The 13,885-nt window shown below is 27.3% G+C and overlaps 1 protein-coding gene across 4 annotated transcripts in view; it reads left to right on the top strand.

Moving 5' to 3' along the window:
* LOC107451438 (adherens junction formation factor afadin) overlaps window positions 1-13,885 on the top strand; it is an 89,311-nt gene that overhangs the window by 53,800 nt on the left and 21,626 nt on the right. For all 4 annotated transcript variants that reach the window (XM_043043823.2, XM_043043822.2, XM_043043825.2 and 1 more), the window contains exons 9-19: window positions 1,112-1,312; window positions 1,425-1,474; window positions 2,905-3,152; window positions 4,545-4,750; window positions 5,522-5,762; window positions 6,901-7,166; window positions 7,894-8,061; window positions 9,047-9,221; window positions 10,607-10,695; window positions 12,276-12,404; window positions 13,280-13,348. In XM_043043823.2, the coding sequence (XP_042899757.1) occupies window positions 1,112-1,312; window positions 1,425-1,474; window positions 2,905-3,152; window positions 4,545-4,750; window positions 5,522-5,762; window positions 6,901-7,166; window positions 7,894-8,061; window positions 9,047-9,221; window positions 10,607-10,695; window positions 12,276-12,404; window positions 13,280-13,348 (1,842 nt within the window). The remainder of the gene's footprint in view (window positions 1-1,111; window positions 1,313-1,424; window positions 1,475-2,904; window positions 3,153-4,544; window positions 4,751-5,521; window positions 5,763-6,900; window positions 7,167-7,893; window positions 8,062-9,046; window positions 9,222-10,606; window positions 10,696-12,275; window positions 12,405-13,279; window positions 13,349-13,885) is intronic.

The following is a 13,885-nucleotide window of genomic DNA, read 5'->3' on the forward strand; positions in this document are numbered from 1 at the left end:
ATGGACGAAGTTGATTGGAAATGTATTATATTTTCATTTAATTTTATAATTTATTGATTTATACTGAAGATAATTTGTATGTATTTAATGTATGAAATATTCATATATTACATAGTGGACATCACTATTTTATGCACATTATTTAATAATTTTTATTCTTCATAATATATTATTCATAACTCTTAACTGTTTTTAAGAACTTTTTTTTGTTGAAGCGTTTAAATAAAAATGTATAAAAAAATATGTGTTCATAAAAAAACTTGTTTAATTCAAACTGGTAAAAATCAATGAATTTCTATCATCCAGGAGTCATAAATGCCTCTTATTGTGCTACCATCTTCTATAATAGAAACAACATCCATAATAAGGTGAATAGGGAGAGATGATTATTAATGAAGATACCCATAGAACATTTATAATTATTGAAGTCCTTTTCCAGAACATGAGTTCTTATTCTGTTGTTGTTGACATTTGAATTTATAGTTGAAGTTAGTCTTATAAAATGTTTAGATTAATGCTTATTCAAGTTTCCCAAAGTCAGTAGTTGTCCAGATTTTCTGGATGCAAAATATTTATTCGAATTTTTAGCTATTTGTCATGATTTTCCTAATTTTTAGGTGTCTAAAGAATGTTATTTTCATCAAATACTAATGTGGATTTTACAATAAAATCAGATTTAAAGAATCAGATTTTGATCCAACATTGTTTTATTCAAGTTAAGGAATTGTCTACTAATTGTTTCATGCCTTAGACAAATTGCTTTCAACACAAGATTCATTGCTTTTTAAGCTTCATATTTAAGAAAACTTAATAACTATTCTATATTATCAAATTTTTATGGTGATGAATTCAGTGTTATTGCTCATATATTATTTATCTATATTTTCTATTTATATTTGAAATTTTTCATGATCAAATTCTTCTATTTATTATTCTAGTATTTTAATCCTTATATTTTGAAATATGTTGATTTTGTGATATCATGCTGATATCACTTTTATAAACACATTACATTTTCTAAACATTTAACCGTCTTTTTTATTGAATTGTGTTTATTTTGATCTATGATTTCCTATTTATTTACTTACATCTTCGGTTATTAAAATTGCAGCTCTTTGGTCCAAATGTCCAACCCCGCCACTGTGTCATTGCTCATACGCAGGGAATAGTTACTGTCACTCCTAGCAGTAGAGATGCAGAAACTTATGTGAATGGTATGAGAATATATGAAACAACTATCTTACAGAATGGAATGGTTGTGCGGTTTGGAAAACTACATACTTTTAGATTTGTAGACCCACTTCATGACCAGGTAATTAAGGATATTTTCAACAAAGTTTCGATCAAAATACTCGAAGATCATTTATCTTCACTACATTCAGTTATGTATGTTTGGTTGTAACATATTTATTTCTCTTTTCTAGAAACATGGCATGTTACCTGACCCTCGACAGCATCCTGAATTTATAGAAAGGTAATATTCGTATGTTATCCTTAAATGTATAATAACTTTAGTTACATAATTAGTAAGATATTTTTGTTAGTTTTTTTGATATTAAAAAAAATATGTATATTAATAATTGTATGTATATTTAACCTTCCAAGTGTTGTTGAAGTGTTTCACTGAAATTTCTCCACTATACACTCTTACTTGCTGAAAATCATTTTTTGTTGTTGTTGCTGGAGAGCCTTTAGCTTAAAGTAAGGAGTGAGGCCTAGAGGGACAATTACAATTTTATTATTCATTTCAGTTTATACAATTACAATTTTAGTATTCATTTCAATGTATACAATTACAATTTTATTATTCATTTCAATTTATGCAATATAAATTTTACATTACTCATTTAAGAAAATATTTTTCATCTTAATTTAAAATTCTTTTTTTTGTGTAGTAATAATACAGTGAAATTCCATTATAACTATGATTTAAAATGCAAGTGTTATTATCGTTATAGTAAGCTTGTAGTTATAAATAAATACACATATTTAATGTTAATACAGTGATAAAGAAGCTTAAAAAAATGAAATAAACCTATTCACCTCTCTTTTATTTCAAACCACCACATGTTTTGATTTAAAATATATAAATAGACTGCTTTTGTCTACCGATAACAGACTGGATTGAGAGTTTTTGCAATATTGCAAGTCGTTTTCAGATTGTTATAAACTTACAATTTTTGAATTGCTAATGTTAGCATTTCACTGTGACTAGGAAACTTAGGTGTAGTTGCGGACCTTTTATAATATATTGTATTTATTATTTTGAGATATATCTCTATAATTTATCCTTAACCTTATGATTATTTGCACCTTATTGTTATTACATTTGTTGTTCATTCATATTGTATTTTTTTTTATTGATGATATATCATTCCATTTGAAATAATTCAAATTATTAATTTTACGTAAATTTTAAATACCACTATAGCTGTAACAATTTTCACCAATTAGTATCATAGTTTAGGAATTGAACATTATTTAATGTTGTAGCTTAATTCAAATACAGGGAGAATAAGAATTTAGGGATAAGATCAATTAAATAAAAATCGGCTTCTATTAGTTAAGTTTATCAATTTAATTATAATAAATACATAAATAAAGTAGACTCTTGTGCCAAAAAAGAAAAGACAAATAAATCAAGTAATTTTGTTTCAAAGGAAATTTTGAAAAATAACTGTACTAGATAAGTATTTCTAAAGATTTTAAAAATTTTATTTTTCTTCTCCCTGTTCTTCAGAGTCAGTGAAATAACATCTTGTGCTCATGCATAAATCTATATTTTATTAGTTTTCTATTGGTAAGGAAGAATAGCCTTTAAATTTTAAAATCCAGAAGCAATGAATTTGTTGAAATTTTAAAACCCAAGTAATTCCCTTAATGAATAATTTTTATTTTTCACAGAAGTCGAAGGGAGGACCAGGTGTCTCTACATCATCATGGTAGCTATGAAACTACATTTGATGCGGATGGCAATGTCGAAACAGTATCCACACATTCCAGAGAAGAGCGTCTTTCCAAAAAGTCTGACGATGCTCTTTCTCATAGGTCATTAGGTCGTGAAAGTACACATGGACGCAGTAGTGAGAGATATGACCAGAAGAGGGGCAATGATCCTATTCTTCCAGCTGTTTTAGAATTCTGGGAAGATGGTATGGTTTTATAAAAAAATATTTCCTTTTTTTTATTTTCCTAAAAATTTTAGAAAAGTTTAACCTTTTTAAATTTTTAAAAGTACTTTAATGCATAGTTAAATGTTAATTGCATATACTTTCTCTGTGTAGCAAAAGCTCCAGTACTTGTTAATTAAATAACTTTGTAAAGGTGAAACCTGTTTCTGGGGAATTAAAGTTTCAATTTTGTTGATTGAGAAAGTATTTTAGTTGAAACTGTAGTGTTACATATAAAGATAATTTGCTAAAATAAACCAAGAAAACTGGATTGTTTATATTGATTTATTGATTCTGTAACTTGAAAACTAGTCAAATGTTAATTGTTTATAATTAAATTTTAAATAACAAAGAATGTGGAAAGTAAATTTAATTTAGTGTTTTGTATAAATAATTAATAATTTATGTTACATGTTAGAAAGAGTGCTGCTGCTAGTTCTCAAAAACGCTCAAATCTGTGTTTTAATTGATTAAATTGTTAAGCTGCTTAAAGTGTAAGCAACTAAATATGAAGTTATATATGTTGCAGTAATTTATTAATAAATTATTTGGACATAGATTTTTAATGTAAGCTATGTTTTTGTCATATTGTAAAATGATATTTGTTAATTTGTTTTGTATTTTTGCGAGTTCTCCCTGTTAATATTTGAATAACATTGATGTGTTACAAATTTTTGCATAAAGTGGATTTAATACACAAAAACTCAATATCTATACTCTAAATTAAATGTGTTTTATAAAATTTAGTCATATTTGCTACTAATCTTAAATTTTTCATAACATGCGTTGTTTGTGTTTTCTGTTAGCAAGGAGAATAATAAGTAGTTTTGATTAAGTTTTTATCATTGTTCAATTATTTGTAGTCTGTTGAAAAAAGATCTCAATTTTTAAATACAATTCTAGGTAGCATAAAACTATGGTTCCTAACTGCTATAAAAAGGTTCTTTAAATCTTGAATTAAATCACTTAACCCAAAATTAGACAACTGGCGCAAAAAGAAGAAAAAAAATAATTTTTATATTTTTTTGATATTTAAAATTCAAGTTATACCAACTCTGCTAATATGCAGTTTAGCTGTAAGATTATGTTTATTTCTTAATAACGAAGTTACTCATACAATTCATCATGTAAAATATTTGATTCACTATGCTATCTGATCTCGTTAATTTTGGGTCACTGAAACAAATTAGTTGGCAGTATTTTTTGGATGTCTGTAATTCTTGTGTTACCTGTTAACAAAATTGGATGTAGCCTGTGACATATTTTTCAGTGTTCAACATACATAATCGTTGAAAAGGAAATTGTTTTTTTGAATGAAAATTGTAACTCAATCTACTTATATTTTGAATTAAAATTTTCTTTTTAAATTTTTAGGTGAAGAAGCTTTTCTAGCTGCATCAATTACTCAGCTAGATCCTAGTCAAGTGCAATTTAAACTGTCACCAACATATGCTCTGTATATGGCTGCTCGATATCGTGCCTCAACACATTTCAGGCCCGAAACTACCCCGAATGATCGTGCTCGTAGGCTGACAGCTTTAATGAACAATGTAGCAGCTGTTATGCATCAAGTTATACAGGTAATAGATTTTTTAGTTTCTTGAGTATCTAACTCAAATGTTTGTAAATCAGTAATTGGTGGACATCATAATATACAAAAACATGCAAACCCTGTTCATGAAAAATTAGACTATTGTGGAAAGTTTAGCTCGTTGTTATTTAAAAAAAAAAAAAATTAAAATTCTCATATTCTATTCTGCAAGCAATTTTGTAGAACTGGGATACGACAAAAAGTTTGATTAATCAGTAACTAGTTTTATAACTTAAAACTGCTAAAGAAAGATGTGTTGGTATATATAATAATCAATGTAAAGTTTTTTAAAAGTTAAAACACATAAAAAAATCAGTGATTTTTGAACAAATTTTGTCAGAATTAGGTTGAGATGAAGGAGTCGAAACTAGTTACAAGAATCAATAGATTGCTTTGCAGAAAGTTTATTAAGAGATTTTGTGTTTACAGAAAGTGTTTCATTTTATTTAAGTTTGGTGTCTGGATTCAGCTCTTGTAATTAGATAAATTTCTATAGTTTAAAAATTTTCTAGAAAAATTTATATCTCATATTCTTAAAATTTAGTTTTCCTTGGATCATCACTAAGCATTTTGTATAATGTATCATTTTTATACTCCTGTGTTACCTTTATTATTAGAATAAATTCATAATTTTTCTTATTAATGGTGTATAAAATATATACCTTAACATTTGTACCAGCTTTTATATGGTTTGAACTATATTATGTTTTTCTATCTTTATTTTGAAGATAATTAGTTTTCATTAATCTATTTTTATTAGGATCGATATCGAGATGCAACTGCTCTGGCTTTTTGGCTTGCTAATACTTCTGAATTGCTTCATTTTCTGAAACAAGATCGCCATTTAAGTGCATATACTCTTGATGCCCAAGATTTACTAGCAGAAAGTGTTCAGCTGGCTTTTCGAAGTCTTGTAACGTGTCAACAAGTAGAACTGCAAGATGCAATGCCAGCTTTCCTTGAAGACCGTGATGATGTCAATGAAGAAGAAGGTACAACTGGTAAGCTTTTTTCTTTTACACTGTTGGACATTTGGCCATTAGTCATACCATAGCAAAACTCTGTTATTAGTGTGATCAACTGTTTTTCTATGTTATGTGAACATTTCAGAATAAGGAAGTGAATGATTTTACACCAACTTAACCTCTAAATAACATCCAATTTCTCAAAAGTTAGTGTCTTTAGATCTATATGCTGATCAGAGTGGTAACCTTCTTCCCGTGACTTAATGGGCTTCACAATTTTCAAATGGTCCTTCTTTTCATTAGATATAGTATTTTAACAGAGTTAATAACAAAATTTTTTTTTAAACCTTAAATAACTAATAATTTGAGTTGGGCACAAGTATGCTCTCTTTTGATATTTAAAACACTATACTTTCTGTTTGTGCGTATCTTATTAAATTAAATATAATGTCCGAAAAAATATAACAGCAATCAAATATCTCAAGATTTTTTGCCGTATCATAAGTCTAAAAAGAAGTGAGAAGTATAAAATATTTTAACAAAAATGCTTTCAAGGATACTATTTTGTGGTAAAGCCTAAGAATCTAATTCTTAAATAGAAATCCCCCTTTTTTATTGCAGATTTGGATTCACCAGAAAAAATACCACAATTTCACCTACTGGTTTTCTCATTTTGGTTCATAGATGGTATTGTAATCTTAAATTAAAATGAGTTGCAAATTATTTAAAGACATACTTTAAGAAAAACATATCAAATCAAATAAAGATAGACCTTTTTAGTGTAAATTATATTAGTATTTTTTAATACCAAATTCTGTTCCCTCCCTACTTTCTGAAGCTGGGTTACCCCCCACTGAGTGAGATCGAATTTGATTTCCAATTTTTGATCAGATACCTTTTTCTAGAGTTATTACACTGTTTCTATACTTCTTAGACTTCCTGTATATTTCATTACTAATTTTTGCTACCACTTTTTCAGTAATGAAATAAAATAAAGAAATTTTTTTTACCTAGGAATCAGCCTTTGTTTGAATTTCTAAATTAGTACATGGAATTTGGTTTAAACTCTCTTATTGAATTTTTTTCTAACTTTGTGTGTTATAATTATTGTACTACATCATCTGATTGAAATGCAATTTCATTTATAGCTAAATTTTATATCTTCTGTTTTCAGCTGATGTTTTAGCTGTGCTAGCATCTGCTATGTCACTTTTGAGGCGATGCCGTGTCAATGCAGCTCTCACCATCCAGATGTTTTCACAACTTTTTCACTTCATCAACATGTGGCTGTTCAATAAAGTTGTATGTGAAACCAGAATGAACCTTTGTACGAGACTTTGGGGTGCAAGACTAAAGAGAAGGTTGGGACGTGTGGAAGCATGGGCTGAGAAACAAGGATTGGAATTAGCTGCTGATTGTCATCTCAGTCGTATTGTGCAGGTAATTTTGTATTTTTTGTAGTTACACTTTTATATTTAAAAATAGTACTATTTTTTGTACTGCGGTGATTCTACTATATGTTAACTAAAATTTATCTAAAAAGTTTTACTAAAATTTTAAAAATCTTAAAAAAAAATTTCTATGTATTCAAACATTTGAAACTAATTTATATGGAAGGAATTTCTATCTTGTTTCATTTTCCCACTACTGACTTGTGGACTAACTGCATGCAATAATTTTTGAAATTTTTTTAAAGATTTTTTGTAGGATCTTTTTGGAAATAACAATGGAACATTTTTAATTTTTTATCACTTCCATTAAATTCAAACACTTCCATTAAAATTTTCTTCTTTGGAATTTTTTGTTGAAGATAACATATTCCTTTTATGGTGTAAAAAATATTTTGAGATGCATTTTATATTAATAAAATCTTAATAATGCTGGGAATTATGTAAGTAAGATTTTAATTTTTCTTCACATTTTCTTATAAAATGTATGGTTTGCATTTAAAACCTTGAAACTTTTAAAATTTAAGTGTAAACTTATAGCTCAAAATAAAATAAAGCTCAAATTTATAGTTGAGTAAATTGGCAATTCGAGCAAATTACTTTTTTGTCCAGAGATATTTTTTGATAAAAATTTAGAATATATAAACTGATAATTGTTTTTTTGTACCCAGCATATTTTATATTGATTATAATAGTGCTTAAATTTAATTGTGTTTCAGGCTGCTCATTTATTGCAAGCTCCAAAAAGTAATTCTGAAGACCTGGCTTCCATTAGTTCTCTTTGCTTTAAACTGAACTCGCTGCAGTTACAAACACTCTTAGAACGATATCTACCTTCAGATGATGAACCTCATATACCTCAGGAATTTATTGAAAGTGTTGTAAAGGTATGTCTTATTTATTTGTAGTATCCTGACATAGTTCTTTCACTGAATAGTTTACTGTTATTAGATCCATGACTAACTTTATAATGTAAATTACTTTTTACTATTCAAAATTTCTTATGAATAATGTAAAGAATAAAAATCAAAAAAAAAAAAAAAAGAAGGGGAAGAAAAGGTGAATAATGCTCAAATGAAAGTTCTGAAATGGACATAGTTTCAGTTCAAGAACCTTCCTGGGTGTCTGAATAGCAAAATGATGGTAGAAAAGCCAAGAGACAAACACATACTAAGTGGTTTAACCAATAGGAACAGGGGAACAAGTTTGAACAATATAATAAAAAAAGATATGAAAAAAGGTGTGAGGGGATCTGACGAGAACTCCAGGGGACAACAGATTAAATTAGAATACACTTCCAAATATTGAAAAACAGTGGGATGCTGGAAAGGTCATTAACTAAATTATTAGAATTTTTTAAAGTATGGAAGGACACCCAAAAATTAAGTTCAGTAGATGAAGAGTGTTAAATGATTTTAGCAGAAGAAAACTCAAACCTGTGATTAGAACTATGTAGAGCAATGAAAGATCAATTAAGGTCCTGACTTTGGTCATAGCTTTCATTTTTCTTTCTTTTTTTTAGTTAGTGTTTAAGGGTATGTTTAGTTTACCCAATATATGCAAGACTATAGTGACACAAAATTTTATAAATACCCAAGCTTTTAATATCAGCTATAAGGTCTTCAAGGTTGGTGAAATTTAATTTATTTACTGGGGAAAAAACTGTTTTAAAACTGAAATTTATTTTAAATCGGCAATTTAGAAACTGATTTTCAGATAATAAGATAAAAAATCTAATTGTCAAAATCTGATTAGAAAGTTTGGTAGATATCAAGTTTAATTTTTTTATAGATGGAATCAACAATATTAGAAGGAAACCACTGTCTACAGCTATATTTAGAGAGCTTTTTAGATAATAGTTTTTTATTTTAGGTTGCTGAAAATACTGCTGATGAACAAGCTAGAAGTGAGGGTAGAGATATTAAACTTGAAGAGGACTCTGATTTACAATTGCCTTTCTTGTTGCCTGAGGATGGTTATTCTTGTGATATTGTTCGAGGAGTTCCAGCTGGATTGCAAGAATTTTTGCAACCACTTATTCAAGCAGGTAAAACGATTGCTTTATTATTGATGTACAAATATTTCATTTTAATTTGCTATTTTATATTTATTTAAAAATGCTATACAATTGAATGGTGAAAATAAAATTTAAATATTGAAATGAAAACTATTTTCTTTTTGTGACTTAAAACTAAATTTTCAATAACGTAATTAAAATCATTATTTATAACTATAATATTTCCTTGGGAAATGAGTTTCCAATTTTTAAATAAAATTGAAAAAAAATTAAAAGATCTTTCAATTTGTCTACAAAATCTTTTTCGCTTTTAAATTGATTTTAAAAGTTATGGTTTAATAGTTGAAAATAATGACTTATGCAACTAATTCAACCTCCATTTTTTTGTTTTTTTGTATCAATATAAAGAATATTATGGGTGTAAGTAAATTTAAAAAAAAGAAAAAATAATTATTATTATTTTTTTTTATTTTTAATGGCGGGCACTTGGAGCTATTGTCCATTGGCCACAGAAAGTGCCAGAACTGCTAATTCTCTTTTCGTTACCCAGTGGGCACCTGTGGTGAAGCCACGGCGGTGGAACAGCGTCGCCCACGTCACACTACCACAACCCGTTTATAGGGCGGGTCACATTCACACACAAAGGAGAAAGGACATAGAACACAGATAGAGGGAAAGAAACATCCATGCCTTGCCCGGGATTCGAACCCAGAACCTTTCTGATGCAAGGACAGTTCCCTGCCCCCTACACAGACTGGACAGAAAATATTAATGTGATAAAATTGAGAACTATTAAAATTCAATAATAAGTCAGAATTAAGCATAGATTTTAATGTTTTATTACCTTTTTCACACAACTTTCTGTTAGGATCAGTTTGAATAAAATTTTTAAGATCACATTTTGGTAGAAATCCTCAACAGTTTTGAATAATTATAAATTATAAATCAAAACTAATGATTTTTACCTTAAATAAATTGCTGTCATTGAAAGTGTTCTCTCAATTAGAATTCTTTAGAAGTCCTCATTTACCTAAAAACACAACTACTAATATTTCATATTTTTAAATCCTCAGTTAAACATTGCCTACTCAGTTTACTTTGATATATATGATTGTTAAGTAAAAAATAGAATTCAGTTAATTGGAAATGGGTTTCACTTTTAACAACTTTTAAAAAATGTAACCAACATTTTTTTATCTTGTTTTTTTATTATAATTATTAGAGCCACATCCTTCTCTCCCTTTAAAGTTATCCGTAAAAGATGAAATTTGTCTATTCTGATTTTTTAAAATATATGATTAGAATTAAAGTATTTTTGAATTCATTAATGTAGTAGCTTTTATTATTAATAACTTATTTTACATAAATATATTACCAGGAGTGTTGTATATGACATGTTAAATATTTTGTTAAAGGTCTGTGTCGTCTTACAATTCAGCCTACATCTTCTGGGTATTGGACTATTTACATGTCTGATCAAGATATTGGCAGGTTGCCTTCTGGGGTAATTAAAATTTATGTATTACATTCAAATAGTTAATTTTATTTTGATATTGTTTCTTTCAATTGTTCTGAGAAATTGCTTGAAAATTAATCTATGTATTAAACACTTTAAGTAAATGTGTGTGAGGCTTTTTATATATTTATTATGTCGCTCATAAATATACTACTGAGTTAAAATACATGAGTTTTATACTTAAAGTCTAGCCTTAAAATACTGAAAAAGAAATAACTGTTTTATTTTGATAAACTATTAACATTTGTAAAAAAAATTCTCGCTTCACTATGTTTTTAATATTTTAAGTGCAATCAATGTTTTCATTAAAATTTATTTTTTGAACTCTTTAAATTGATATTCTATAAGCTAAAATAATAATTACTTGATGAAATTTCCATTGATATTTAAGGACATATAACACTAAATTTGCTTGCCGTGAGAGATGTATATCAATAATTTTGTCACTTATGTTTCAAAATAGTATGTTAATTCTTCTGCCAGGATTAAAAAAAGTTCACATAGATTTGAAAAAGAGTTTTTTACAATAAATACTAAACTAAGAGCTAGTTACTGGAAGATTTTGAGTTACTTTCTGTTAGGTTGAACGGAAAGTTTAGTCCACGAAAGTGCATGCCTTATTTTACTTTAATGTTATGGTTCTTTTATTAAAGAAAGTGGTAGGGTATTTGTTCTATAACTCAGTTGTTATGTTCTAGCTTGCAGTGACAAACGTATGTGGCAAAAAAGTGCATACCTTATTTTAGTTTAATGTTAAGGTTCTTTTATGAAAGAAAGTGGTAGGGTATTTGTCCTATAACTCAGTTGTTATGTTCTAGCTTACAGAGACACAGTTATATGGCAAAAAAAAGACGTGTATACATATTCAAACTTGTATCGAAAGTATCCAGCAGAACTAAGTGGTAAACCTACTGTATACATTTCATTATAAATGCCCTACCATTTTTTTAAGGCACAGTTTGCATCTTTGTTTAATGAGATGTGTTCTTTTGCCGACAGAATTTTCCAGTCTACCTAATATAATTTATTATTATAAGATTGTAATCTCAAGAGAGCATTTAAATACTAAGAAATAAAAACTAATTTGTCCACTATTTGGTTGTTAGAAAAATTGCATCACCAACTTATTTGAAAGTTTTCCTGGACGATTTTAATTTTATTTCCCAATTATCAATGTAAAAATGCTCATGTTATTAAAAAATAAGTTTGATGAAAAATTAAATTTTTTGAAAAGTCTTCTTTTTTTTCAGTATTGTTATTTTTGTGAAAGGTTCTATAATAAAATGGTCCTTAAATGGACCTAATTTTTTCTAGATCATCCCCAATTATTGATTCATATGGTCATGTGTGAAAACGTCTCTGTATTTGTTCTGTTGTGTTTTAATGGACATTTTCTTTACTGTCTTAATTTATTTATTATTCTTATTTATTTTTTGAATATTTTCTGAATCTTTTTAAAGTATTTTTTAGAAAGTGTGTGACTTTTAAAAGGTAATGGCTTTGTTTTTAAAATATGAAATAACAAGTAGTTAAGAAACGTTAGAATTAAATTGTAACTTAATTTCTAGGCACGTAGTCCGAGTTTACACAGTCATGTTGATGATAGCAGCAGCTGGAAAAACCAAGAAGCAGAAGTAGTTACAATCCGTTTGCAGAAAAGTAATAATGGCATCGGTCTGAGCATTATTGCTGCTGGGGTAAAAAATTTTTTATTTCTTTCCTTGTTGAAAAAAATGAGCTGTTTAATTGCAAAATACAAAAAAACAACAACTTGTAATTATGAAATATCTTTTGCATTCTTAAAATTTATATTAAAAATATTATTTTCAACTAAAATCTAAATTTTCAATTTTAGTCTTAATAATATAGTAGTTTTTAAAGTATTCCTAACATTTTTCCTAGGAGCAGAATTATGTTGAACATTTTATGTCAAGACTTGAGAATCACACTAATAAAATTATTACTATTTTTTAGTGACAAATAATATTGTTTTTCAAACTAAATTTGTAAGATAAAGAAGCCTTAATTAGAAATACTAAATTATATATAATTGTTTGCGTAACAGAACAAAACTTGACAGCATATAAAATTTTCTTCACTTTTAGAGTTGTTTATTCTGAGTGGTTAGAAACAGTTCTTCTCCATACATTAATTGTTCTGTAGGGACTTCCACATACATTGCTGTTTTAAGCATCAAGCACTTCTTATTATTCTCTTAGAATTTACAACTTTTGTAACATTTTAGTTTTAATTATTTATAAATATTTTTGAAATTTTATTTTTTAAAAGCTTAAAAAGTTGATTAAAATGTATCCTGTAAATATATTTTTAAATATTTGTTGGTGATATTAAAATATAATTAAAATTTTAGCATTGATTAAAATGTTTTCTCTAATCAACATTGTATCCGAAGCATTATTGCTTTAATATATGCCATGAAAATTAAAATTAAATAGCAAGAAATATAAATGTCTACAGTATTCTAGCCTTGTTAGATTTATATATTTTTAAAATTTACATAAGTTGAAACTTACACATACTAAGAAATGATAAATGGTATTTATTCTTATAGGCTCCCTCTGATGCTGACAAGCTCGGAATCTACATAAAGTCTGTTGTAAAAGGCGGTGCTGCTGACCTAGTAAGTGGCTATAATTGAAATAATTGTGCTGAAACTAAGAATGGCTTAGAAATAATTGAATTCTAAATGATGACTTAAACCTCTCCTCTCCTTACTTAAATCCTGATCTTTGTATATTTTTTGATATAGAAAAATTTGTTTCTTAGGCATGTATAGTAAGTAATTTTAAATTTAAAAGCATATTATTAAAGATATAAATTAAAGATATATTTGTATTAAAGATATAAATCAGGATTCATCATTTTCCTGATGAAAAGTATTTTTTCTTTATTTCTCCTGATTTTAAGATTTTGTTATTCCTGATTTTTTTGTATTGGTAGAATATACCATTCTATGAGTACAAATGCGTATATTAAAATTTATTTTAAGAATCGAAAGATTTGGTTTTTTGATTCAAAATTTTTTATCTTGATTGATAATGCTGGTAAAGATCACAAAATTTGATAGCTCAGACTTGGCGACTGTCTACTAATTATTAGCATGATTTAGATAAACTACCTTCCTCCCAAGATTCATTGTTTGAAATTTTTTTAGAAT

Source organism: Parasteatoda tepidariorum, chromosome 9 (assembly GCF_043381705.1).
Source record: "Parasteatoda tepidariorum isolate YZ-2023 chromosome 9, CAS_Ptep_4.0, whole genome shotgun sequence".
Classification (NCBI taxonomy): domain Eukaryota; kingdom Metazoa; phylum Arthropoda; class Arachnida; order Araneae; family Theridiidae; genus Parasteatoda; species Parasteatoda tepidariorum.